This window comes from Plecotus auritus, assembly GCF_963455305.1.
Source record: "Plecotus auritus genome assembly, chromosome: 1".
NCBI classification, from domain to species: Eukaryota; Metazoa; Chordata; class Mammalia; order Chiroptera; family Vespertilionidae; genus Plecotus; species Plecotus auritus.
The window spans coordinates 214,992,341-215,018,820 of record NC_137770.1 but is presented as its reverse complement, the minus strand read 5'-3'; the positions used below and the strand labels follow the sequence as shown (position 1 = coordinate 215,018,820).

Here is a 26,480-nt window from a genome sequence, read left to right as displayed (position 1 = left end):
GGAATTTTGGAGACGTAAGTTTTTAACAGTGACTAGTATAGGTGAAAGCAGTGGGAAAGCTTCTCAAAGTGAGGACTGAGGGAATAAGCCACCAACACACAGAGCCGGGGGGAAAACAGGCACATTTCCTGTGGTCAAAGCTGTGGGTAAACCAGTGCTGTATTGAAACAAATGTGGCTACAAAACTTAACTGGTCAACAAATACTTACTGAGCACTTATCTGTGCCAGGCAATGTTCTTGGTGCTGGGAACACACATATCAAATGACAAAAATATACGATAAATGCAGGCAGTAAAAAGTATAACCAAGAAAATAAAGTAAGATACTGACGGGGAAGAGGGGCTTGGATGGGGGGCATGGGAAAGGTTTCACTGTTGAAGGAACATTTGTGCTGAGACCTGAATAAGAGGAGCTAGTCATTCTAGCAGAGGCAACAATGAATGAGACCCCCTATGGAGGACTAAACTTTGCCCTTTTGATTATTCCAACAAGACCATGCAGGCAGACTGAAGTGGGCAACACTGGGTGCTGGGCAGTAGGAAATGATGTCAAAAGCAAGCAAGGGCCAGATGACGTCGGCAGTTGGGAGAAGAGGCTACTGAAATAAGTCAGGTAAGAACTGACAAAAGATGATGGGAGCTTAGACAAAAGTGAAAGAAATGATATGGAGAGTAATCAACATACTAAGGATGTATTGCCAAGTACATTTCAGGGAATAGGGTTAACAACTCCTGTTGTGTGTGTGTGTGTGTGTGTGTGTGTCTGTCTTGAATATCTGAGCAAAAGGAGGTGAGAAAGAAGAACAGTATTCACAGGGAACAAACCAAGAGGCCTACTTTAACCATTTTAAGTGTGAAATGCCTAATTGCTATTCAAGTGGAGAAGTGTTAAGTTGGCACCCAGATATCTAAATTTATAGCTCAGTGAAAAGGTAAGAGCTGACTATATGAATTTGCATGAGCCATGGATTAGATGAAATTGGGTATGAAAGAAGAGCTGAAGTCCTAGACCTGGGCCCTGGAACACTCAACATTTTTGCCCATCAGTAGATTAAAAAAAAATGATAAAAAAGCTGAATAGATAAAAAAAGCTGTGGTACATTTACACCATGGAAACTATGCAACCGTAAAAAAAAAAAAAAAAGAAAGAAAGAAAGGAAGGAAGGAAGGAAGAAAGAAAGGATCTTTTACCCTTTGAGACAGCCGAGAGGGACCTGGAGAGCATTATGCTAAGCAAAATAAGCCAGTCAGAGAAAGACAAGTATCACATGATCTCACTCATATGTGGAATCTAATGAACAAAATAGATGCAGAGACATGGAAGCATGGAACAGACTGATGAATCTCAGAAGGAATGCAGGGTGGAGGGGTAGGGTGGGGAGTGATTAACCGGAGAACTTACATGCATATAGGCATTGCCCATGGACACAGACAATAGTGTGGTAAAGGCTGGGGAGGGATGGGTGTGAGATGGGAGGGGTCAAAGGGAAAAAAAGGGGGGGGGACATCTGTAATACTTTCAACAATAAAGATAAATTTTTAAAAAAAGAGTCAAGGGGAAGGTGGAGCAAGAGACTGGAAGAGCATGCTGTCAGAGAGGACAAGAGAGATGCATAAAGATGGAATGGTCAGCTGAGAAATTGCTTTGGAGTAACACAGAAAAGTAACTACTGATATGGCAAAGTGGAGGCATCTGGTAATCTTGACAAGAGTGGTTTCAGGGAATGGGTAGCCAAAACCTAGTAGGGCTCCACAGAGGCAAGCTGGAATGTGCAAACTTCTTGGTTCATGGGTCGACACTGAACCACTGAGCCACACTGGTCTGGCAGTCTTTCATATTCTTAATGCTGTTTTCTGAGTTTTTATCTTTGGAAATGTGATCTAAAGATTTACTTCTTTTTTCAAAGTTTTGTAGTTTTAGCTCTCACATTTAGGTCTATAATCCATTTTTAATTAATTTTTGTGTATAAGGGTTTAAATTCATTCTTTTGCATGTAGCTATCCAGTTGTTCCTATACCACCCTTTGATCTACATATTGTACTTATACCAGTACCACACTCTTGATTACTGTAGCTTTGTAGTAAGTTTTGAAACAATGAAATGTTCTATCTCAAGACATTTTTTGTTATTCTGGGTCCCTTGTATTTTCATATAAATATTAAGATCAGTTTGTCAATTTCTGGGGGGGAGGGGAAACACAGCAAGCTAGAATTTTAATAGGGATTGCATTAAATTTATAGGTCAGTTTGAAAAGAATTGCCATCTTAATAATTGAGTCTTCCAATTCATAAACGTCTCTCCATTTATTAAGATCCTCTTTTACTTCCTTCAGAAATGATTTATAGTTCACAGTGTAGAAGTGCTCACTTTGCACTTTTGTTAAATTTATTTCTAAGTATTTTATGCTATTGTGAAAGGGATTTTCTTTATTTTTCAGATTGTTCATTGCTAGTAAATAGAAGCACTATATATATATATATATATATATATATATATATATATATATATATATATATATATATATGCTAGAGGCCTGGTGCATGAATTCGTGCATGGGTGGGGTCCCTCGGTGTGGCCTGCAGAGATTGGGCTGAAAATGGCAGTCCCAAACCACCTGCCACTCCTGCCTGCTGCTCCGGCTCATCCTGGCTCTGCTGCGCCTGCCACGCCCAGTCAGTCCTGATCAGGAGAGGCTTGTGCCACCACAGCAGTGCTCACCAGCCATGAACCCTGTGTCTGGTGCCAGTCCCGAGGGGACTGGAGGGGGCCGGGACACGATCAGCCCTCCGAGCAGGCAGTGGGATTCCCTTGCCGGCCTGGTATCCAGACCCGTCCCGCTGACATTCACGCAGGTTGTTGGGAGCCACCTGATGGCCGCTTTTATATCATTTCTTCCTTGTGGAGGTCTAGGGAGGGGAAGTGGCCCCAGGCCGACTCCCAGGGGCAGCAGTGCTGTCGGGATGTGCCAGCAGAGCCTGTCCTTCAGTGCCTGGCCCGTTCTCCAGGGAGTGGACCTGCAGGACTTCTGAGGGAGTGGCTGCTGCTGGGCTGGTGGGCCACCAGGATGAGTCGATCAGCTGAGTGGCACTCCCGCTGTGGGAGTGCCCTGAGCACCAGGGGGCAGCTCCTGTGTTGAGCGTCATAGTGGTCAGTGTACATCATAGCGACCGGTCAACCAGTCATTCGGTCGCTTAGGCTTTTACATATATAGATTTTCCTGTGAACTTGATAAAGTTGTTAGTTCCAGCAGATTTGTGGATATCTCAGCATTTTCTACATACTAATTCATGCCATCTAACAAGGACAGTTTTTCTTCTGCCTTTTTGACCAAATGCCCTTTCTTTCTTTTTCTTGACTTAGTACACTAAGACTTCAAGTACGATGTTGAGTATGAGTGGAAAGAGAAGAAATACTTTTCTTGTTCCCAATCTTTAGAGGAAAGCAGTCTTGCACCTAATAAGTATGACATGAGCTGTAGGGTGTTCATATATCCTATCTGGATAAGGAAATTTCTTTCTATTTCCATTTTGTTGACATTTTTTATCATGGATGGATGTTGGATTTTGTGAAATGCTTTTTATCTTACTCAGATATTTGTAAGGTGCTATCAATTGTTTTAATAACTGATTACTTCTTTTTTTAAAAATGATTTGAGAGAAACAATGGCTTATTGTTCCACTTATTTATGCATTAATTGGTTGATTTTTGTATGTGCCCTGATCAGGGATTGAACCTGCAACCTTGGCACATTGGGATGACACTCTAACCTACTGAGATACCCAGCCAGAGTGGTGCTGTAGGGTTTTTTTTTAACATGTTCTTGATTCTCCTTAACTCTTGGTCATGTGACTTGTTATAAGGGTTCAGAGTAGTAAAAGCCTTTATTACCCTGGCTCCAATGGAGGGAGGGCAGAGGACTAGAGTCTCGTGAAGAGAGTCTTGGGTTTGTGGCTCTGGGGAGAGTGCTGAAGGGTCAGCTGCCAGGATCCCTGTGCTGAGTCATTATTCCACACTGCAGATACCATCTTTCTTGTGTGGAGCACTCCTCTCCATGCTGCATCAGCCTGGGGGAAAGCAATAGCCCCACCCTCTCTCCCACTCTATAGGGCTTATACCCTGCTGAGGAACCAGCTGCCTTGGCTGGGGTGTAGAGGTCTGAGCAGACTCTGGGGGTGTCAGTGACAGTTGTGTGGCTTTGGGGTAGGGGCCAGTTCCCCCACTCTCCCATGAACCTATCATTTCTTCTTCACTAGAGATCTACTCTAAGTTCTTAAATAAGAGATTCTAGTCAAAAAGCAGTCAGTAAAAACAATTCTAGACATTACTTTCTGCAATTGAATAGTTAGCACACTTTAAATTCATAGGATACATGATTTTACTCTCAGAAAACGTTCTTCAATTATGGCCTAAAGCCATAATGTCACTATTACTGATGCCAATAACCAAAACTAGGGCCTTCCCCATCATTTCTTAGGCATCTGCTTGTCAATTACCCTCAATGGCAGCTTACTTGATGGCCTGCATAGACTTCTGATTTCCACCATTTCATTACATTAGTCAGCCACTATTTTCCCCATGCCTTCAAATTCTTTGTAACTTCACAGAACTTCCCAAAGTATAACATGCCTGAAAGAATGGCAAGCTGGAGTCGAGTTAATTCTATTCTATTCTCTAGTGGGTGTTAATCATCAAATACTACATTTTTATATTCTCGCTCAGTACTGAGATTAATTTCTGTCCATGTGGATGCAAACTAGAATGGCAAGTCTATGGAGAACTGGCTGGTAAGCAATGGTGCTCAGAGTACCCCCTTCATTATCCCAAAGACTTTGTCATATGAGGAACGTTACACAAAGTGTGCGTGGATTTATAATGTAAAGCACAGTGTACCGAGATTAATGTTACTATACATTACAATTAGCTTATGCTTTAAAATAAAAAGGGAAATTAATGGCGAGGAAACAGGATATAGTTAGTATTACGTTATTCAGTTTGCTTGAAAAATGCAATGAGCGCGCGCGCGCACACACACACACACACACACACCAATCAGTATTTGCAGACCTGTCTTTGTAATTTAAAATGTTAATGAAATGTAAATTTTTTCTATACAAAATTCATGAATGTTCAACTCTAAGCTGCACTGTGTCCAACCTTGTTGGAGTCCTTTTTGTTTTATTAGTACAAAAAGTCTCTCATTGTCCGTCTCTTCCATTTCATCACTACCATACATTTGACGATCACAGAAAATACATTTGACGATCACAGATGGTGTCAGTAAAACATAAAATAACTTTAATTTAGAAAACAACACACCCCTCACAAATTTTGGTAACAAAATCAAGTTTTAGGGTTCCAAGCTATTCATCATGAAGAGAATGTGTTTAATCTGATGTGAAGTTGGCTACCCAGCAGTCTAGTCATGCTGTAGAATGTTTAACTCAGGGTCTGGGTAGGCTGCCAGACATTCTAAATGTTTTCACATGGACCAGCAATACCTAATTTCACGTCTAAGACACAGTTCTCAGGTTGGACAATAGATAGAGCTAAAGTTTCTTCACTTGTGGAGATTAAGTATTTTGTTTTTTGGGGTGTGTGTGTGTGTAAGCATTTTGCCTGTAAGTGCTTTAGGCATAGATGATACTCTTTCAGTTACAAAGAAACAATTTTGATAATGCTTTCTGGATTTCAATCACTTTTAGGTTTTTTTAAATTACTAAGTTTGCAAAAGGGAAAATTCTATTTATAGTATTTATTGCAGGAAATACCCCACATATGTATACTAGCAATCACATGTCTGGAGTTTTAGTCCTAGGACTGTCACTAATAATCCGTGAGCTCAGACAAGTGACAAACTCCCTAGGTTAGAACGGAAAGGGAAGATGTCTTATCATAACTGGGAAATGTTTAAAATCATATACATGCTCTCCTCCCCTCTCTTTCCAGTTCTAAGCGATGGGGTATGGGGGAGAATACAGTCATGTATGTTTGAAAACAAAACACTCTTCAGTTGATTATAATGCACATTCCCACTGGAAACCTCTGGGGTTTCCTCCAGCTTCCAGCTTTTCTTAAGTGGGTGTGGGCCATGGCTAAAGAGCAATACCCAATGCTGGCAGAATGGGAAAAGAAGATTATGCTTTCCTACACACACACTTTCTTCAAAGCTTTTTTCTAATGCAGCTTAATTATTGATGGTTTTGACAGTATTTAAAAACATGCCGTGCATTTATAAGTTACCTAACTCATCTCTGCCCTAAGCAATGTATAGAAGAAATACTGGTTGATTTCTTACACTTGCATTCTTTTACACATCACCTTCCAGCACATAACAGTATGTTACAAACAGAAGACTGGGAAAAACTGGTTTTTCAAAGTTCATAAATATTACTGATACACTTTCCTATCTTTGGAAAATAATTTTATAGGAGTGTTTGTTACAGTTTGATGCTCAGAAATATATTATACTATTTGTTTTATGTGCGTGAACAGAACAGGTTTGCTTTCCTCTTCAGAGCAGTCTTTCTAAGTGTGAAAATTTTTAAGTATAAAGTAATTTAAAAGTAAGTTTCAATAGATCATTTCTAATTTGGGGAAAGAAAAAAAAAACCTCTCAATATAAACCATAAAAATATTTTGTTTCTCACTACCTTTCACCTATAATTAATTCTTAGCTTTTTTCTCATTCTTACAATTCTTAAATTTAGGATTATACCATAAAAGAATGGTATTATTAATATGGAAACCACTGAGAAATACAGCCAGAAGTACCAGGTTGAAAATAAAATTCATTCCTATATTTTTAAAGTTTAGTCTTTAAGATGGAGATTAATTTTGAAAGCTTTAGAAATATATTCCAGGGCGGGGGGGGGGGGGGTGGTGGTGGTGGAAATCAACCAGAAGTACATGCAAACCAAATTTGGGGACGTAAGACAAAAATTAATACATTTAGTCTGAAAATTTGGATTTTATCCATGAAGCACAATAGTTGACAGGCATCTTTTGGGGGAGAAATCTGAAAAGACATAATAATTATAGGAATTAAGAATTTCCTTTTCAGATTTTTAAAATAAATTTTATATTTCCCACTGACAGCAGAATGCCTCTGCTATTTATGCTTCTTGCCCAGACCATTCAATATTAAAGAACTGATAATTAGACTTTTAAATTGTTTTAACAGAAATTTTTTCATCTTCAAATAAGAGGGTTGTTCTTGTAACCCTTGATATTGCCTCCCTTACGATCAATTTTTAAATTCCTCAGACCTGTGCAGCAATTTTTCTTCAGTTTTATATGATTTTTTACATTCATAATTTAAAAGCTCTAAAATTTCTTCAAGTTGTATCAGTGCAGTATTTGTTCTCTGATTAAAAAACAAAACAAAACAAAACCATATGGATGAACACCAGCATGTCCGAACAATGCAAACCACTCAAAGGGTATTACTGTGCCACAAAGGAATACCTTAGCACCTTCAGATACTGCAACCTAAGCAAATCACTTCACTGGTTCAAGGAAGGTCTAGTTGGCATTCTCCTACTCACAGAATATGAGTCTCATAGTAAGAAGAAAGTTTTTGGAGTCTAGAATATCATACAAAGTAAGGAGCATATAACTAAAACCTTCAGTTTAATCTAACATCCTTCTCACCTAAAATGACACACCAACAAAAATATTTAAATATGCTAGTCCTCACAATCAAAGAACTGGTTGATCCCTGGGGCTTCTTTAAAGGACAACTAAAGGTGGTAAGGTATAGTCTAGTCTGGTTTTAAGTCACACTCTAGGAAGAATTCAAAAAGAGATTTAGGGGTCAGAGAGAACCATCTCTTTGCCACCTCAGAGTGTCTCCCTTTTTAATGGGCCTATATTAGTCAATGAGGTAATCTATGGTGTGCCAGCCTGGCCTCCAAAAAGTGGGTGGTCTTTGCAGAGGGAGGTGCTCACTCACTCTACCTCTGGCCAGGGCCAGTTCCTGCAGCTGGACCCAAGGCAGCCCACAGACTACACTCAGCACATTTCTTCATTTCTCACTTGAGTGCCCTTCTTTAGTTCCCTTTCAACTGCCCACTTTATATCGGCTTCATTACACCACCGCTCCATTTGTAATGTAAATTGGGAAACTCGGGGAAGTTTTTCTTTTGGCCTTGTCTACGGAAGAATACAGAGAGGTATTCAAAACGTATTAACACAAATCAATGGCACCAATAAAAGCAAAATCTCCTTAGCAACATAATCTTGATTGCAAAAGGAGAACTGAGAGCATTTAGCAGAACACAGGCCCACATGGAATACGCATTTGTCTGGAAGAATCCAGCACAAAGCCTAAAAGAGAGATTTTGAAAAAATCCAAAATTAACTCACAGGGAACAGTTACTCTTTTTTTCAAAAGTACACAATTGGCTACATTAAATCTATCGTGTGCTTTTGGCTCAGCAACATTGTATCACACCGCTTTGCAAACTGAAATTACAACACCCTGCATGCTTCACATGAGTTGCAGGGTGTTTTTTGTTTTGTTGTGTGTTTTTTTGAAGTTTTTTTTTCTTTCGTTGATTTCTTTAGTAAAGCAAACAAAACATCTCAAGAAATATTCATCTCACATACAATGTAAAGAAAATTGAATGGCTATCTATCTATCTAAGACTATCTTTTTGGCTTTCTAAGATAGATTAACTACTGCAAGCAGCAATGGCATTTTTGCTTAGGTCTCTATTTGTGAAAAAGGAAACAATATATATATATATATACTGCTGAGAATTCTCACATTTTTCTTGGTAGGATAAAAAAAGTAAATAAAAAAATAGAAATTTGGAAAATAAGGAATTAGTTACAAACTACAATACTGAGATGACTCAAGGAAACATAGAAATAACCCACGAACACAAATTTTTCCTCTTAGTTTTTAAATGTTTAAAATAGAATCAATTTTATTTTGTATTTTAAGTAAAACAATCCAGGTGGTGGAGGTAAAAGCATCTTTACTTCCTACTGCAAGAGATGCCTTAGTAAACTGAATTACAAATACTTTATTTTAAAATTATGTATGTATATATGCACACACAAATCTTTTCCCATATATATGAAATTATTTCTTAAAGGTTTACACTAGAATCTGGGTCAATTAAGTAAAATGAGAAAATAAAAGTGTGTATGACAAATAGTCATTTGATACAATGCAACAGAAACTTTATTGCTAAATATGTATATTTATAGGGTGGTAATTAGATTTCTACCTTCCCTTGAACGCTTAAAAAGCAATATGAAATCTAAATAGAATAACTGAGAACCCTATTAAAAAGCTGCATTAGCTTTTAAATTTTAAGGACAACCTAAGATCTTTGGAAAAATGTTAATTATATAAAGTTGTATTTTTTCCTATTCTTCTTTCCAACTATAATGCAAGCTCATGAACACATAAGATTTTCTTTAAGTTTATTGCACATATTTCCTAAACTTATATTCATGTCAATTATTTTATCCCCAGATATTTGAACAGGTCGTGTCCACAGAAGAAATATGTATGTGTATTCATTCATATGGCCATTGCAACAAACATTACTGGTTTTGTCAATATCCTTTTAAGTGATTTAATCTCTAAGTTCCAGACTCTTTTTTTCTAACTTCATCTAAATTAGTTTAAATTTATATTTAATATATTATAGTACTTAAAGATCAAGAGCCGTGAACTAGCCCATATTTTAGTTCTAAGAATGAAATTATGTGCTGAAGCCGTGTGTTAAAACAGACTCACTTAAAAACAACAAGTTGCCTGGCCGCTGTGGCTCAGTGGTTGAGCATCAACCGGTAAACCAGCAGGTGATGGTTCGATTCCCAGTAGGGGCATATGCCTGGGTTGCAGGCTCGATCCCCGTTTGTGCAGGAGGCAGCCAATCAATGATTCTCTCTTATCACTGATGTTTCCATCTCTCTCTCCCTGCCTCTCTGAAATCAATAAAAATATATTTTTTAAAAAATAACAACTCAACTAAAAGCATGTGACCAAAGTTCAAATTAGAACTCCATGTGTTTACTAGAAAAATGTCAATGAAGACTTAATTTTATAAGACTCAATATACAGCAATCAACTTAGGGCCCAAAACCAAGCCACCCTAAATATTACCCATTTACATATTTCTTCACAATTATGACAGCCAACAAATTTTCATCTAATCAAAAATATCTTTTTAACAAACAAAGCTTATGTTTGGCAATGGCTTTAATTTCTTTTTTTTTTTAATATATTTTATTGATATTTTACAGAGAGGAAGGAATAGGGATAGAGAGCCAGAAACATCGATGAGAGAGAAACATCGATCAGCTGCCTCCTGCACACCTCCCACTGGGGATGTGCCCACAACCAAGGTACATGCCCTTGACCGGAATCGAACCCGGGACCCTTTAGTCCGCAGGCCGACGCTCTATCCACTGAGCCAAACCGGTTTTGGTGGCTTTAATTTCTTAATAACGAAAAATGTAATACATACCTTTAAAATTCAAGTTTGTAGCAAATTTATTTTCATTTTTTAAAGTGTTACCAGACTTAGCTGAATGTAACTAGAATTACCTGAAAGCATAATAGAGACGTTGGTCATGGGTGTGCATAATTGCCCAATCGGAAGTTCCTGATGCATTATACTTGAAAGCTATTCCATGCTCACTAAGGACATAGGAACAGATTCCTAGAATCATTTATTTAGTATTTTTAATTGTTTGTCACACAATTATAAAAGATAAACAGAATACTTTATTCAAGGTAGCCTCCCACTAACTTTTCAAAAGACATGATAGCAGAGGAAAACTAGAACATTTTTCTTTTTTAAAAAATAATTTCCATTATAATACACAAAGAATGTAATAAAAAGAAAGCTGTGTGCAATTCCTGGCCATTGCATAACTTTCCCACTAGTAAACCAAAGTACAGGTAGGATATCAATGTAGTTATTTCTCTCAGCCAGATTTCAGCATATTGCTTTCCAATCATGTCTACTTTGCTTCCACTGCCAATTTCACAATGCTAAACTCTTCTGAGAGGGCAAAATATCATTAACTCCAACAAATGTAAAAATAAATGGAAATTTTAAAGAGATTTTTTGATAACTTCAGTTAAAACAAACTCCTGTTTATGAAGACTCCATGGCAATGTAATGAAACTAATTAAATAAGCTGCTACTAAGAGAGAAAGAGGAGGTGGTCTTTTACTTAGTACGAAAGGTTTCCTGAGGAAATGGGCTACTCTTTCCTTCTAGAACATTTATGTCAAAAAGAATTTGAACCAGTTTTACTAAATTAAGAACCAGTAAGAGAGATAATAGGAGAAAATCTGCAGGTTGAGGGTACATTATGGTTCAATAAAATAGTACCCAAAACACTGACACATAATGTTCTCCTGAAAGCTGGTTGACATTGCTTCTTTAAAAAGAAGGAAAAAAGCAGCAGATAGCTTATCTGCCAAAATTAATGCCTGGTGTAGTTACTTCATTAAAATATTTCTGAGATAAAGAGCTAGGAAAGTGTCCTGCCAGTGTAGCACAGCAGTTGAGCATCGACTCAGAAACCAAGAGGCCGCCTGTTCAATTCCTTATCAGGGCACATGCCTGGGTTTCGGGCTGGATCCCCTACAGAGGATGTGCAGGAGGCAGCTGATCCGGTATTTCTCTCTCATCAATGTTTCTCTCTATCCCTCTCCTTTCCCCTCTCTAAAAAATCAATAAAAAACGTATTTTTAAAAAAGAGCTAGGAAAGTAATATACTATGTTTTTTATAAAGAGAAAAAAGTCATCTCTCAAATTCAGATAAAGCACCATGTTTATGATGTAGAGAAAAACTTTATTTAAAGGCATGATTTTGCTTAAGTATCTGAGATGAAACAATAGTTTAAAAGGTATTGGAAAAAAGCTTTTCTCAATTACTGTATTTAATGTCTACCTGATTTTAAAACATGCAAAGCTTTACTATGCCGGAAGCCAATTCCAGCATGTCAGCAGGGCTGAATCATTTGGGAATTGCTAAAGGCATTTCCCCAAACCTGACAAGGATGATTGCTTGCTGCCACACAGCTCAGAGAATCTTAATCTACATGTTATTGCCTCCTACTGGCTGGAGGTAATCCCCCAATCTGACAATGCTTCTGTATACAAACCCTGGCCTTTGATGTGTATATCTACCTCGCCTTAGGACAAATTGTGTTAATAAAAAACAAGGGCCCTGAGACTAGGAGAACTTGGTTTCTTTAGCCAAGCTCCTCTGGACCCCATAATGCCTTCCAAAATTATGTTAGCACTCTGGACTCTTGATTAATTTACGCACAGCACCTTCTCCAGATTGCTGAACCCTTCTAGATGCCGGATAAAGATCACCGGTGTTATTACTATAGGTAGATATAGGGAGTATTCATTCTAATGCTTTAATTTGAAATGCAAAATTTGAAAGTAGCTCAAGTTTTTACTGACATTGAAAATTAAGTCAAAAAAGCTACTCAACCATTAGTAGTAAACATCTAGCTATTCTTTTATACAGGATGTAATAAATAACAGCATAATAAATGATTTAAAAATATGAGGTAGTCATAGTATCTTCCTTTTGTGGAAATGAAAATAAAAGCAAAGAGGCCAAGTATCTTAATGATCTTGAAGAACAGAAATGAATTTAAAATCAGGATTAGCATTCTGAATTTCTGTTTTCAGAATTGTCTATTAAGGCTATAAGCTCTGTTGTTTCAATTTACCATTGGGGGGGAGGGTGGAATATTGTTCCCTATTGCAGAAACAAGTACACTGAAATATGACTAACATAAACAATATATAGGCTTCTCTTAAGTTACTATCTAAAAATCTTTGTAAAAGTACAGAACAACAAGATAACTCAAATTTAAAGACAAATCTCCAAATATCAATTTATATGTTCCTAAAAATAATAGTTGGCTATTGTATATACAAAAATTAAAAGTTACTTTACATCCTTTTCTAAAGGCTAAACAAAAATTATGGGATAATTAATAATTTGGTTTAGAACTGACCTTTAGTCTATTCTTTCTGCCCTAATACTACATATAAATCAGCTTTCTTCAGAAATAGTTTGAGAAGCCCCATGTAACTATCCTATTACTTCCTCCCTGAAATGTCTGGACTGATAGGAACTGTTGAAAAGAAAAACGCCAATTACACCTCTGCACCAAATTGGAAATTTAAGACATTCCATTTTAAAAATGCAAGTACCACCTTAGCAGAATTGAAAGTGTCAGCTCTTCATCACTTAATGTGACTGACTCACTTTAACTGGCCTTCCAAACACCTAGCTAAGAATGCAAAAGAATTAACATTCTTACTGAGAGCTTTGGGGAAGGATAGTAGAAAGGCAATTCTGGACTATGTCCCTGCCTGAGTGAAGCCTCTGGACATTAAGAGGGTAGCAAAAGGACCCACAGTGCTTTCAGTAGGATGGGAGAAGGAAAGAGGCTCCAGGACTAGATGCTGGAATTCAGCTAAAGATAGTTTTAAACACATTGTACTTTTGACTTAGTACTACTGACAAACAGTTGAGCCAAAGCAAATATTAATGAAAATCAGGCATGCAGCTAAATGTTGTAATTGTGAAGCAGAATACCATAAATGTTGAAACAGTCTGTACATAATGTTATATAAAACTAGTGTGAACTCAGGTGGCTGTGGGTCCAACTGTACGTGTTACTCTAACATTTTTTAATAACCAGAGATTAATAAGAAATGTTGTCAAATTTTATACCATTGCCGTGTCTACTAATATAAAGAAGCAATCAGAAGCTCTGTACAAATAACACTGAAAACACAACTATGGAAAAAGTTGTGGTTGTTCTTGATTTAAAATTATTCAATTACAAAACTAGTTTTTATAGTAAGAAATCATTGTTAACTGTTATTCAAAGTTTGAACACTTACTGATTTTTAGGCCTAAATTACATGTTCATATTTTAAATGAATGAAACCCAATCATTAAAGAATCTTAATAAAGCATCTGATGACCATTTTATATGGGTAAGGTGACCCTCTTGTGAGGGTAGGGCAGTATCTACCTTAGAAGCTAAATGTGTCCCTTATGTTTTACTATAGTCATTAGGTTTTGGAGTATATATTTTAAACCAGATATATGTACACTGAGTGGCCAGATTATTATGATCTCTGAACGCATAATAATCTCAGTATATATATACTCAGTGTGAGAGAGAGAGAGAGTGTGTGTGTGTATATATATATATATATATATATATATATATATATATATTTTAGAGGCCCAGTACATGAATTTGTGCATGGGTGGGGTCTGGCCAGCCTGGCCAGGGGGAGGGGACATGGGCTTTTGGCCGGCCTGCCTGCTGGTGGAACTCCTGGTCGAGGGGACAATTTGCAAATTATCCTTTTATTATATAGGATATACACTGAGTGGCCAGGTTATTATGCATTCAGAGATCATAATAATCTGGCGACTCAGTGTAATTCATGTATTAAGTTGAATAGAGTTTGCTAAGTACATTATTTGATAAAAGAATGTTTCTACACAGGAATGGTGACTGATAATAAAATGCCAGTAATATATAAACAAAAATTCTAAGTTATTCATTTAGCCTATGTAAAATCTATACATTAGATTTTCTGCCAATACTTTTCCTTGGTCAGTTTTAAAAGTACCTATGACTCATGCTTCACAAACGTTAAGTCAGAAAACATGAAGAACAATCATCATTTTAAATACTTCTAATTTCCAGTAACACGGGCACTTATATTCATGAATCAAGAAAGGATAAGCCAGAGGAGTTATACTGGAGGCTACTAGCCCAGATGCTCAAGCTCAAGGCATAATTGACTTATGGTAATACCACATATTAAGCATTCAGGGTTTTTTTTTCTATACATACATTAGAAATTATAAGAGTGCACATTTCTAGGGAATCCTATATAATAAAAGGCTAATATGCAAATGATTGTCACGCCCTCATGCCCTCGCCAGGGGACCTGAGGCCGCGCCCCCCGCCCCAGCATCGGGACCAGGAGACCTGAGGCCGGGCCGGGGGACCTGAGGCCATGCCCCTCACCCGGCGGAACTTGATGGGGGACCTCAGGCTGCGCCCCACACCTGGCGGGGCTTGTCAGGGGTGGGGCCGGCCGGGTCTGGGTCTTGCATGATTTTGAGGTGCACGCGAGTGGGCAGGGACTTGACTCTGGGTCCTGTGGTGTGCCCCAGACTCTGACATGAATGAGATTTTCATACACATTTTACTAATTTTCTTTCATCTCTGACACTTCTATTATAAAGGGCAAATAGCAATATTAAAATATTTCCTCTCATTAATTCCCCTTTAATGTGCACGAATTTCGTGCACCAAGCCACTAGTCTATATACAGTAGGTCCTCAGGTTACGTCAGAGATCTGTTCCTACAGCACAACGTAATGTGATTTTCGCCGTTAAGTCAGAACCCACCTACATAAGCACCTACGTCACTCACATGGAGCACATAAACAGCAGTAATGAAGTTAAACAGTAAAAAAAATTTTAAAGAAAGATAGCAATTCCTGACCTTTACTTGTGGTAAATAAATAATAAAAATAAAGCACATATGTACATACATCGAAATGACGGAACTTTTTTTTAAATAAATAAACGGGAGATGGTGACGTAACCACAAAATGACATACGTCGAGTTGGACGTAACCAAGGACTGCCAAAGTGACCGAACAACTGGTCAACCAGTCGCTATGACGCACACTGACCACTAGTTTGCAGATGCTCAATGCAGGAGCTGCCCCCTGGTGGTCAGTGCGCTACCCACAGTGGGAGCACCACCTGGCTGACCGGAATGAGTGGCTGCTCCTGCTGCAAACCCCAGGCTGATGGGCAGGAACCCAGGCTGCGATCGTCACCTCCTCGCCCCAGGCTCCTCCTCCTCCTTGCTCCCTGCTGCCTCCTCCAGATGCTTGCAGGCCGTGCAGCGCCACCACCAGACTCACAGAGCTGACCCCAGAGTGGGGAGGCAGGTTCACGGCTGCCGTCGTACTGAGGCCTACTCTGCCACCTCTCAGTGCTATTGTCCCTGGGCCTGGCCCCGACTGGGTCCCCTGGAGAAGTGAGTGCTCCAGCTCCACAGAAGATGCCAGACCAGGGAGCAGCTGCTCATAGGGCAGGTCCACAACCACTTGGCTAGGCTGATTGGGATGGGCGGCACTCCCACAGCAGGCTGATCCCCGTAGGCCACGCCCCCTACCAGTGCAGGAATCCTGTGCACCGGGCCTCTAGTATATACATAAGATCTTTGGTTAATCTCTTCCCACTCTCCCCGCTACCCCCTGAGATTCATCAGTCTGTTCCATGTTTCCATGCCTGTGCGTTGAGCATGCCCCTGGTGGTCAGTGCGTGTCATAGCAAACAGTTGAATGGTCGCTTAGGCTTTTATATATATATATAGACTAGAGGTCCAATGCACGAAATCTGTGCAAGGAGCTCGACCCTCACCCAGCTGCCTCAGCTGGCCCTCACAGCTTCGGCTGGCCCTCGCAGACTCTTGCAGCCCCGGCCGGCCCTTGCAGGCCCTCACAGCCTTGGCTGGCCCTTGCAGCTTGGCCAGCCCTTGCAGCCTTGGCTTACCCTCGCAGCCCCGGCTGCCTTGGCCAGCCCTTGCAGCCCCGGCTTCATCTGGAAGGTTGTCCGGAAGGATGTCCAGACAGTCATTCTGCTGTGTGGTCTAATTAGCATATTAGCTCTTTATTATATAGGACAAGAAGCCCGGTGCATGGATTCGTGCACCGGTGGGGTCCCTCAGCCTGGCCTGTGCCCTCTTGCAATCCAGAATCCCTCGGGCATCGGGCCAAAACTGGCAGTCCGACATCCCCTGAGGGATGTAGTGTGTGAAGCAGCAGTTGGCCTGGGAGAAGTCTGCGCCGCTCTGCTCATCCCAGCCCCACTGTGCCTGCTGCCACCACTGCTCAGTAAGCTCACTGAGCAGCACTCCCACTGTGGGAGCGCACTGATCACCAGGGGGCAGCTCCTGCATTGGGCATCTGCCCCCTGGTGGTCAGTGCATGTCATAGTGACCAGTTGACTGATCGTTCTGTCACTTTGGCTTTTATATATAGACTAGTGACTCAGTGCACAGATTCGTGCACTTGTGGAGTCCCTTGGCCTGGCCTGTGGGGATCAAGCCGAAACCAGCAGTCTGACATCCCCTGAGGGGTCCCGGATTGCAAGAGGGCGCAGGCCAGACCAAGGGACCCCACCAGTGCATGAATCTGTGCATGGGGCCTCTAGTCTTTAATAAATTAAGGCTTTTAAAAATCCTATACTTAATACTATCAACTATGAAATGATCTTACTATTAAATATTCTTAAAGGAATAAAATAAAAATTATAACTTACAGAAGACTAATAACAGGAGAAAAATTATGTCTCAAAAGGTACAATTCTTCTTATAAAGCTAATCAATATGCTGCTCTACAAATTTATAAAATTTTAGATATGGAACTCTATGTTGCATAGTCTGTAGTCATATTTTTCTGCTCTTGCTGAGTACTGAGGCAGATTTAGCATTCCCCATACAATTTTCCACACTGAAACCAGAGGAATACTAGAGTTTTTGAATAGCATTACCTTTTAATTGCACTACTTTAAGGTGTCAGGCAACACCCTAGACATAAGGTAAATGAAGTGAGAAGTGTTTAGATTCTTTCTACTTTGACCTCTTCAGAAGAAAAATGTTTTATAAATTTAAGTTGTTAAGTATTTTAGGGAGCAAGGGAAAGAAATAATTCTCATACAAAAAAAAAAAAAATCCTAGTTTTTAAGATAGTTCCTAATGTCCAATATAGGATATAAAATACTGGCATTCAACTATTCAAATTTATATAGAATTACAGTACTTTGGAGAAGTACAAAGAAATATTTTTTTAAAATACAGGTATATAAATTAATGAAACTGGTATTTAAAAAATTTAATACAAGGAAAAAAGGTATAGTGGTACCAATTCTTAATACAAATTATTAAGCACAGTTTATATAATTTCAAAAGTTATTCACATTATTGCTCGATACCACAGCTGTATGGAACAAGTTCTTGACACACATTAAAACTTGTATAATTTCAGGTTTATAAAAACAAAAATTTACACATAGGCCATTCAGAAAGTTTTAAAATGCATGGACATATGTACAACCAAAAAGAGAAAAAAAAATGTATGTTTGTATATATGTAAAAGAAAGAAGCTCATCTGATTTAAACTTAAATGTCACCTTCTCAATAAAAAAAAAGTACACATAACTGGAAAAGCAAACTAGTAGATAAAAACATTACTAAATATGCCTTCCATTTTTTAGTAATAATCTGTTCTAAATATCAATGGGGTATGAAACACCAGTTTATTTTCAATTCTAGAATTTTTACTTTCTTTCAAAACCTTTGAGAAACATATATCCATTCTACAACTGTGTTAGATTAGAAATATTTTCCTTAGAAACTTTTTAAAGGAGTATTTCCATACTTTTGAATATAAGATTTGATAAACAATAAAAAATAACCCAAATAAGGCATTATCATCTTGACAAAAAATATACACAGATTGTAATGATATTCAATTTTTATGATCCTGAGCTCTAGTAACCATTAGATGCATGCATACCATTCACTGATTTGTCTATTCTAATAAAAAATAATTTAATTCTGCCTTGCTACCTTTGAAACCAGAAATCCTTTCAAAACTTTTTTATAGGTCTTCATAATGTTACAGATATTTCCACTGTAAACAGAGCATTAGGAATTGTATGAGAAAGGGCATGTTAAATTCCAAAAAGCTATTAAAGAAAACTTATGATTTTAAAAGAATAACTATGTTAAATTTAAAAAGGGTGAAAAATAATACAAAGAGTGTGCTTGCTATAAATGATGAGTAGAGCCTTACAAAGGTGTTTTTCTATATTAAGGAATTAATAAATAAAAGACTGTGTATACCTTGGTGATAAAATAAAAAAGGCTGGCCATTTTTTATGCTAAGTTCAAATGTATTTTTTTGATAATACAAAAAAGTAACCTTGAAAATCAGAATACATAACAGAAAAGAGCACAATAACTTAAGTATTAAACATCTGTATGAAATAACTGTTGCAAAGTTGGACAAAAATGCACACTTAGAACATGCGGTTATTTAAAAAAAAAAAAAAAAAAAAAACAGAAAAAAACACCACACGATTCTGTAGAACCAATGTTATGTCACCACCAGAAGAGCACCAAGCAAGGCACCATTGGAAAGACAACATACTTGGAAAGTCTCTATAAATAAAGTAAATGCTAATCTGGTCGAAAAATTGGTGTCTTTGGTAAAAATTCTATGAGGATGACCTGTAGAAGGAGAAAAGAAAAAGTTTTTTAAATATTTAAATAGATTTTCATCTTAATAAAACTTCAGTTATATTCCAAAATTTAAAACAATTTGGATAGTGCCTCTGACACACAGAATACATGCATGAATAAAGGAGAAAACAGAACTAGCACTTACTAAGAATAATTCTAAGTGTTTCATACTATCTGGATTTATTTAATCCCAACAACTTCTTATGAGGCAAACATTATCATCCTCATTTTACAGATGAGGAAACTGATGATCTGAGAAAGGTAACACTATAGATGTTAAGTCACTATTTGAACAAAGGTCATTCTTAACTGCAAAGTCTTGCCTTTTCTACTATACTCTGTGGCTGCAGTTTCCACCCATTCATCTAACCCAATTCCATGGGTCCTTAGGTTCTAAAGTTGCTCTCATTTTACTGTAGCAAGATATGTGATCTCCATATAAAGGGTATTGATCCCTTCTCTCTTAATTTTTTAAAAGTCCTTTTCTTCTTAAGTTAACAAAATTAAAGGTTGAGATTTGTTCCAAAGGACCTTTTACAAAAAAAAAACGAAAGGAGCCCTAGCCAGTGTGGCTCAGTGGATAGAGAGTTGGCCTGCAGACTTAAGGTCCCAGGTTCGATTCCAGTCAAGGACACATGCCTGGGTTGCGGGCTTGATCCCCAGGAGGGGGTGTGGATGAGGCAGCCAATCAATGATTCTCTCTCATCATTAATGTTTCTATCTCTCTCTCCCTTCCTCTCTGAAAGCAATAAATAAATAAATAAATAAATTAATTAATTAGTGTGTGTGTGTGTGTGTGTGTGTGTGTACAACTAAAGGAAAATCAACAAAGAGAGACCACAGTAACACAGAAAGACCAGAGCTAATTTTTATTCCAAACTTGAACTGTCTTAAATTCCAATCATTTCCCTTTTGCAACTATGTATAGAATACGTGCTAACAAAAAAATTACTTGATTTGAATATTTCCAAGATTAGTGAACTCATTTTCTTTTTCAGAAACTGTCTCTAAAAATTGATGATTAAATGTTTAAAATACTTATAAAGTCAACATTCAATAAATACTTCTATATTTCAAATGTGTCCCCAATCAAGCAGTCTACACAGTTTTAGCTCTTGAATGTAGGCATTACATTTTACAGTGTATATGAGAGAATGGAAAATAAATGCTATGTTTGACCATATTTGCATTATTATTTTTTAAAGAATATAATGTTCCCTAGCCAGTTTGGCTCAGTGGATAGAGCGTCGGCCTGGGGACTGAAGGGTCCTGGGTTCGATTCTGGTCAGGGGCATGTACCTTGGTTGCAGGCACATCTCCAGAGGGAGGTGTGCAGGAGGCAGCTGATCTATGTTTCTCTCTCATCGATGTTTCTGTCTCTCTATCCCTCTCCTTTCCTCTCTGTAAAAAAATCAATAAAGTATATATAAAAAAAGAATATAATGTATAGAAATTGGCCACTTCGTTGCATTCCTTCTAAATCATACTGCTCTACCACATCAGAATAAAAGAAAAATTGGTATCAAGTTGGTATTTTTCTAGATTATCTTCAATATTCAAAATATAATCAAGGAGAACTATTTTCCTTTAACAAGTGAAATGTTTGTAAGTTTAAGAAAAGTTCAGGTCAAAGAGAAATACATGATAAGAATACCCAATTCATTAGATAAGAAGCCCTCTCTCCTTACTAGATTATTTGTTATCTTAACTTTTTAAAATTATTTGTTAGAAAGTTTTTGCAATTATGCTATTCTCCTATTCAACTACCACAAATATATATATATTGAAATGTTTAGAAAAAATATAATTTTTTAACAATTTTATTACTCTTCTGAATATCTTCTATGATGGTTTGGAAAATATAATGGTTTTAATAGTAGAGTTTAATTATCTAAAAACTCATAAAAAATTAAAGGAAACTATTTTACAAACAAAGCACACAGCTCATGATGTTTTGAAAGGTTAGTAAATTATTTTATTTTTAGTTAAAAAATATAATACAAAGATGAATATAAGAATTATATTTTATGAATGAATAACATTCCTATAGTTCTATCTGGAAATAATTGCATTGGAAATAACTTTTGTCTTTCTTTCCAATATAAATTTAGAAATGTGCAAAAATAAATTTTAAAAGCCTCAGTTTTTTTAAGCTTAGTGGTTGAGTTTATAAATAAAGCAATTTTTTTCACAAAGTGCTTTAAATTTCTTACAGATCCATCCCTCCCACCAAAACACATAAACTGTCTCTGATGAAAATACAAGACTAGCATTTTCATAAGTCAATCTAAAAAGCAAAGTTATTTGAATATGTTTTATTGTTATAAAGTATCAAGTATCTTTCTCATCAGTATAAAGTAACACGTTTTATATAAAAGATAATGATAAATTTTAAATTATTTGGTTCACTGAATATAGACCTATTCTATGAAAAAAAGATATTTTTAAGACATCTTATGTTCAAGGCTAGAAATGGGATTTGACTGTATGATAATGAAAGAAAGGGTAAATACTATAGAGCAAAATGATTTTATGACAATTTCCAACTGTTTAAGCACTGTTTTAATCAATCTTTTACTCTCTCTCTCTCTCTCTCTCTCTCTCTATCTCTGATAGCTTAACTGTATCAAATAGAATTTGTCAGAAATGATGTGCCAGGCACTTCACAAAGATTATGACTTTAATTTCAACAATCAATTCTTCCTTAGATGTTTTTCAAGTAATATAATAATTTTTCATATTTATAATAAAACACCCAAGCTCAAGGCAAAATAAATAAAAATTCATAATTCTGAATTTTTCAAAAGGAGAAAAATTGTTCAAGTAAAGAGTTGGTAGATTAAATATCATACTGAATAAGTTCTTAAATTCATTATATACATGTGCCAACTTGGATTATCTTTTAAAGAATAAACAAAGGACAGGCAAAATCCCCTCTCCTACATACTTTAAGGATAATTTTTATAAAATAATATTCTAATAACACTTTAAAAGATCCTTTAAAGGCCACTGAGGTATGGGTAGTTAAAATTTATAAAGGCTAAAGGTTTCTTAAGCTCCAATGGCTTGGCTGAAAGGTTTTCTTCCACACTTGGAAACTTGATTAGCATTATATAAAAAAGCCATATCTGACTTGCTGCGTAACCAAAGTTGTGGTTATTCTTTATACAGCACCTAAAATTTCACACTCCATCAACACATGTTCAGGCTATTTTATCTTGGCAATTAATTTATTATTTTTCAGAACACAGTGAAGCCTTGTTTTCAAGTCATTCATAACTTTATAAATCAGTCTTGCACATGAAACCATGCATCTGTGAACCGTAGAAAATCCTTGCACTCAGGAGATTAAGCTCCTGACACCTTTGCTGATTAATAATCATGGAAAGAATAAGATCAGAAGCAAAATAAATGATCATTTAATAGAGAAACTCACAAAACAGCCCTTTAACTTACATATTCCATCATGTTATTCGTTTCACATTTCCTTTTGCTCAGTCTCCAGTGCAAGCACAGCTAGACAAGAAGGAGAGTAAAAGAAGAAAAATGAGCTCTAGTTTATTGCAGCAAACAGACTAACCCATTTGTCCACCTTTCATATTTTTAGTTCAACAAAAGCATCTGTTTCCATACTGTGCAATTCAGACCCCAACAGTACGAAGCTGCTCCCTGTGGTACTCACCTTGTGGTATAACCTATTGTTTTCCCATTCTAATAACTTCTCAATCGATCTTCGTGTCTGGAAGACAAATGAGAAAAAAGTTTACTCTTGACTGGTTTTAGAAAAACTGTTTTGCAGCTGCTTTTTGTATGAGAAGAGAGGTATAAGACAGTGACTGAATATAGGGTGGCCTATAACACTATCGACAGTCTAGCATTAAATAGTAATCTAAATACAAATAGTACTCTAATAAAGATAGGTTTTGTTTTGTTTTTAGCATTGATTCCTTTTTTCGCTGTTTCAAACTTACTAACCTCTGATTTAAAACTATCAAAGTCTAAAAAGCTAGTTATTTACCAAATGATATAAATTTAAAGCCCCATTTAGTTCAAAAATAGATTTGCAATACTGAAATAATATGTAAGTATTAGGTATTAAAACAGGAGCAAATCTGTATTTAAACCCACAAGAATGATAACAAAATCAAACTCTTAACATTACTGTTAAAGAAATTAACTGCGAAATTTATGTTTAAGATTACTTGATTTTTGCAATATGTACTATGCAGCATGACATGTTTCTTGCTTGGGAGTTAGAATAAAGGAAAGGATAATTCATGGTGCCAGGTGTTAGGATGAGACTGACACAGCTGCAGGTGCAAAAAGGACAGTGTTGCCACAAGAATCAAATGCAACTTTGTATAGCTGCAGCTTCCTCACAAGGGAAGGAAAGAAGCATCTAACACTATCAATGTGGCACAACTAAATAAGTACTAATAATCAAATTGTGAAAAATTGCATATCAAGCAAGGATGAGGTATGTGAGAAACTGTAGGATCAAGCTGGTTTTCAATAGTCAAATGTTACATAAGAAAATAGTATCTACTATTAACTACTTACCATATTACCTTTCAGCTTGTTGAACATGCTAAAGACACGCCACAGGCACATAGGTGCCGACTATATTTCATAACTACCAGTGAATTATCACTACCGTCTTACATTTTCCAAGTATATGTCATAAAAATCAGAAAACCAATGAACTCTTTGGATAATAATACAACAATGACGAATTTATTACATTATTTTTTAACGTTTTTGGGGGGCAAGAATTTTAAAGGGAAAAAAGTGCCCTTGCTAACAATGATCAGCAGACCTCACTTGTTTCTTTGTAAAGATGGCCTTTTAGAGGCAGCTCTCCTTTTAAATGAAAATAGGGCAGCAGTTATGGTCACACTTTTTGTTAATTTAGTTGCCAGTCAGCCCCAAATCAAAAGAAAATAAGGCTGCAGAGTGTAATTAACATTCAGTTCAGTCGTTTTGTCCCTTGTCTAGCCCCCAAGCTTTGTTAAAATTGCCATCTGAATGCTGAAGGCTGTAGGGAAATCGATTTGATTCTAATCGCACCATGAAAAGAACATGATCTAACTGCTTTCAGCCCTCCGTAAATCTGTACTAGGTCTTTAGCACAATGCAACTTCCAATTTAAAAAGCACTGAATGTCTCGTCAATGACTTTGTGAAGAAAAAAGAACAAGGAGCAGACATAAAAATTCCAATAGTTGTTTAAGCATTAAAGTTCATTTGCATCACAGCAAACCTGAAAAGGGCTGACCTCTCAAACCGCCTCTCAGGTCTATGAAGTTGTAGCCTTGACAAGCTCACATTGACAGAGCTCATTGACTCTGAAAGGCTACTCTATCAATGGTGAAAAATGGCAATAGGTTCTACTCTGAGCAGGCATCTGCCTGCCCACCCGCTGCTAAACCAATGGCAAAACCGATTCAAAACCTGAATCTACCTTGTAATCTTCCTTTCTAGGACCTTTTAATAATAGATTAAGATTACTATACAATTTGAGGTTTTCCTTTTACTGATGGTTTAAGAATTGGGGGTTGGGGGTGAAAGAACTAGGGTGGGAAGAACTAGCTTTCCAAGTCTTGTTTAATATTAAAGTATAAAAATTAAAAGCTTAAAATTACATTCTGCAAAACTTCATTACTCAAAGAAAAACGTGTAGTTCCCACTATCATCTTTTCATCATAAATTTAAACCCATGTTATATTATAATGACAAAGAACCTCATTGCGAATGAATTTCATGATACACACACTCACACACAATTTAAAATTTTTTAAATGTTTACTTTAAGTAACTTAAATCAACTAGCAGTATCTGAATAAAAGGTAAGTATAAACCCTAAATTCCAAAATATTTACACAGGAATTCTGAATACACTCTTTGCCTCTAATTAGTTTAATGATTTAATAATAGGGTTTGGTATAATAATTGCATCTTACAATATTTAAGAATTCTAAACCAAACAAACCCTGCTATGGCATATTCTGGATAGGCATCTAAATATAAAATATTTCTACACACTTGACAGTCTGAAGTAAAAGCTGTGAATTAGCACCATCTAATCTTGCTATAAGACCTCTTTCCTGCTTGACAGATGAAAAAAAAAGCACTTGCACGTGCAGCTTAATTAATCATTACACTTGACATTTCCATGATTTACAGTGAGGAGCAGGTGAGAACATACAAAACCAGAAAGAAACCCTTGATCGGAGTGGAACATTTCTAGCACACTAAGGTGACAAGTATATAGATTCTATCAGAAAGAAAAAAAAGAAAGAAAGAAAGAAAGAAAGAAAGAAAGAAAGAAAGAAAGAAAGAAAGAAAGAAAGAAACTGTGCCACAAATTATTTGTTAGTAAGAACAAAAGCTCAAATTAAATGGAAAAAAAAAAAAACCTTTAACTACTGAGAATGTTAAATATTCTGCAATTATTTTTAGTTAACAAAATAAAAATATATTTTTAAGATTAAACACAATACCAATTTGGCAGATACTAAAATATATATATATGACACTTCAGCATTTATAAGAGCTATTTAAAAGCCTTTAAGCATGAAAAAAAGCACCTTATAATTGCAGTATTCTGTCCACAGGGTTGCCAGATATTATTTCTAATAAAATGTACGATTCAACACTGCCAAACTCTATAATTACTATTAAGTAAGCAAACCTAAGCATATAAAAACCTGTCCTTGATTTTTAAAAGTTTATATCGAACACTAAATTCAACATAAATTAAAACAAACTAATATTCATTAGAAAAAAATACTATGTATAGAGTCTGCCAACATGACATACAAAAAAAAATCTTTCGGTATTCTAGGCCAGTGGATTTCTAAAAATAAGTCATCTTAATTTCTTAAAAAGAATTTGGTGCTTGTGAAAAGCACCAGATTGATAGTCATGGGAACTAAAAATCTTCTATTTAATTGAAAGAACAGAGGAAAGGGCAGTGCAGGCTTCAGTGCAAGCTTCCCTACAGTGGGCCTTAATCCTTTTCAGTGCTCACACCCTAGGGGTGAGAGGACAGGTTAGTGGTTCTTAACCAATGAATTCTCACTCCTTCTGCATCAGATGATCAACAAAAAATCT

General features: G+C 36.7%; 1 protein-coding gene across 2 annotated transcripts in view; it reads right to left on the bottom strand.

Moving 5' to 3' along the window:
* Positions 1 to 17,603: 17,603 nt before the first annotated feature.
* The window catches only part of CHIC2 (cysteine rich hydrophobic domain 2), a 55,857-nt gene continuing 46,980 nt past the window's right edge, over positions 17,604 to 26,480 (bottom strand). For both annotated transcript variants that reach the window (XM_080673773.1, XM_080673772.1), the window contains exons 4-6: positions 23,051 to 23,107; positions 22,825 to 22,884; positions 17,604 to 19,356 (exon numbers count right to left, since the gene is read on the bottom strand). In XM_080673773.1, coding sequence (XP_080529899.1) covers positions 19,306 to 19,356; positions 22,825 to 22,884; positions 23,051 to 23,107 — 168 coding nt within the window. In that variant the 3' untranslated portion in view covers positions 17,604 to 19,305. The remainder of the gene's footprint in view (positions 19,357 to 22,824; positions 22,885 to 23,050; positions 23,108 to 26,480) is intronic.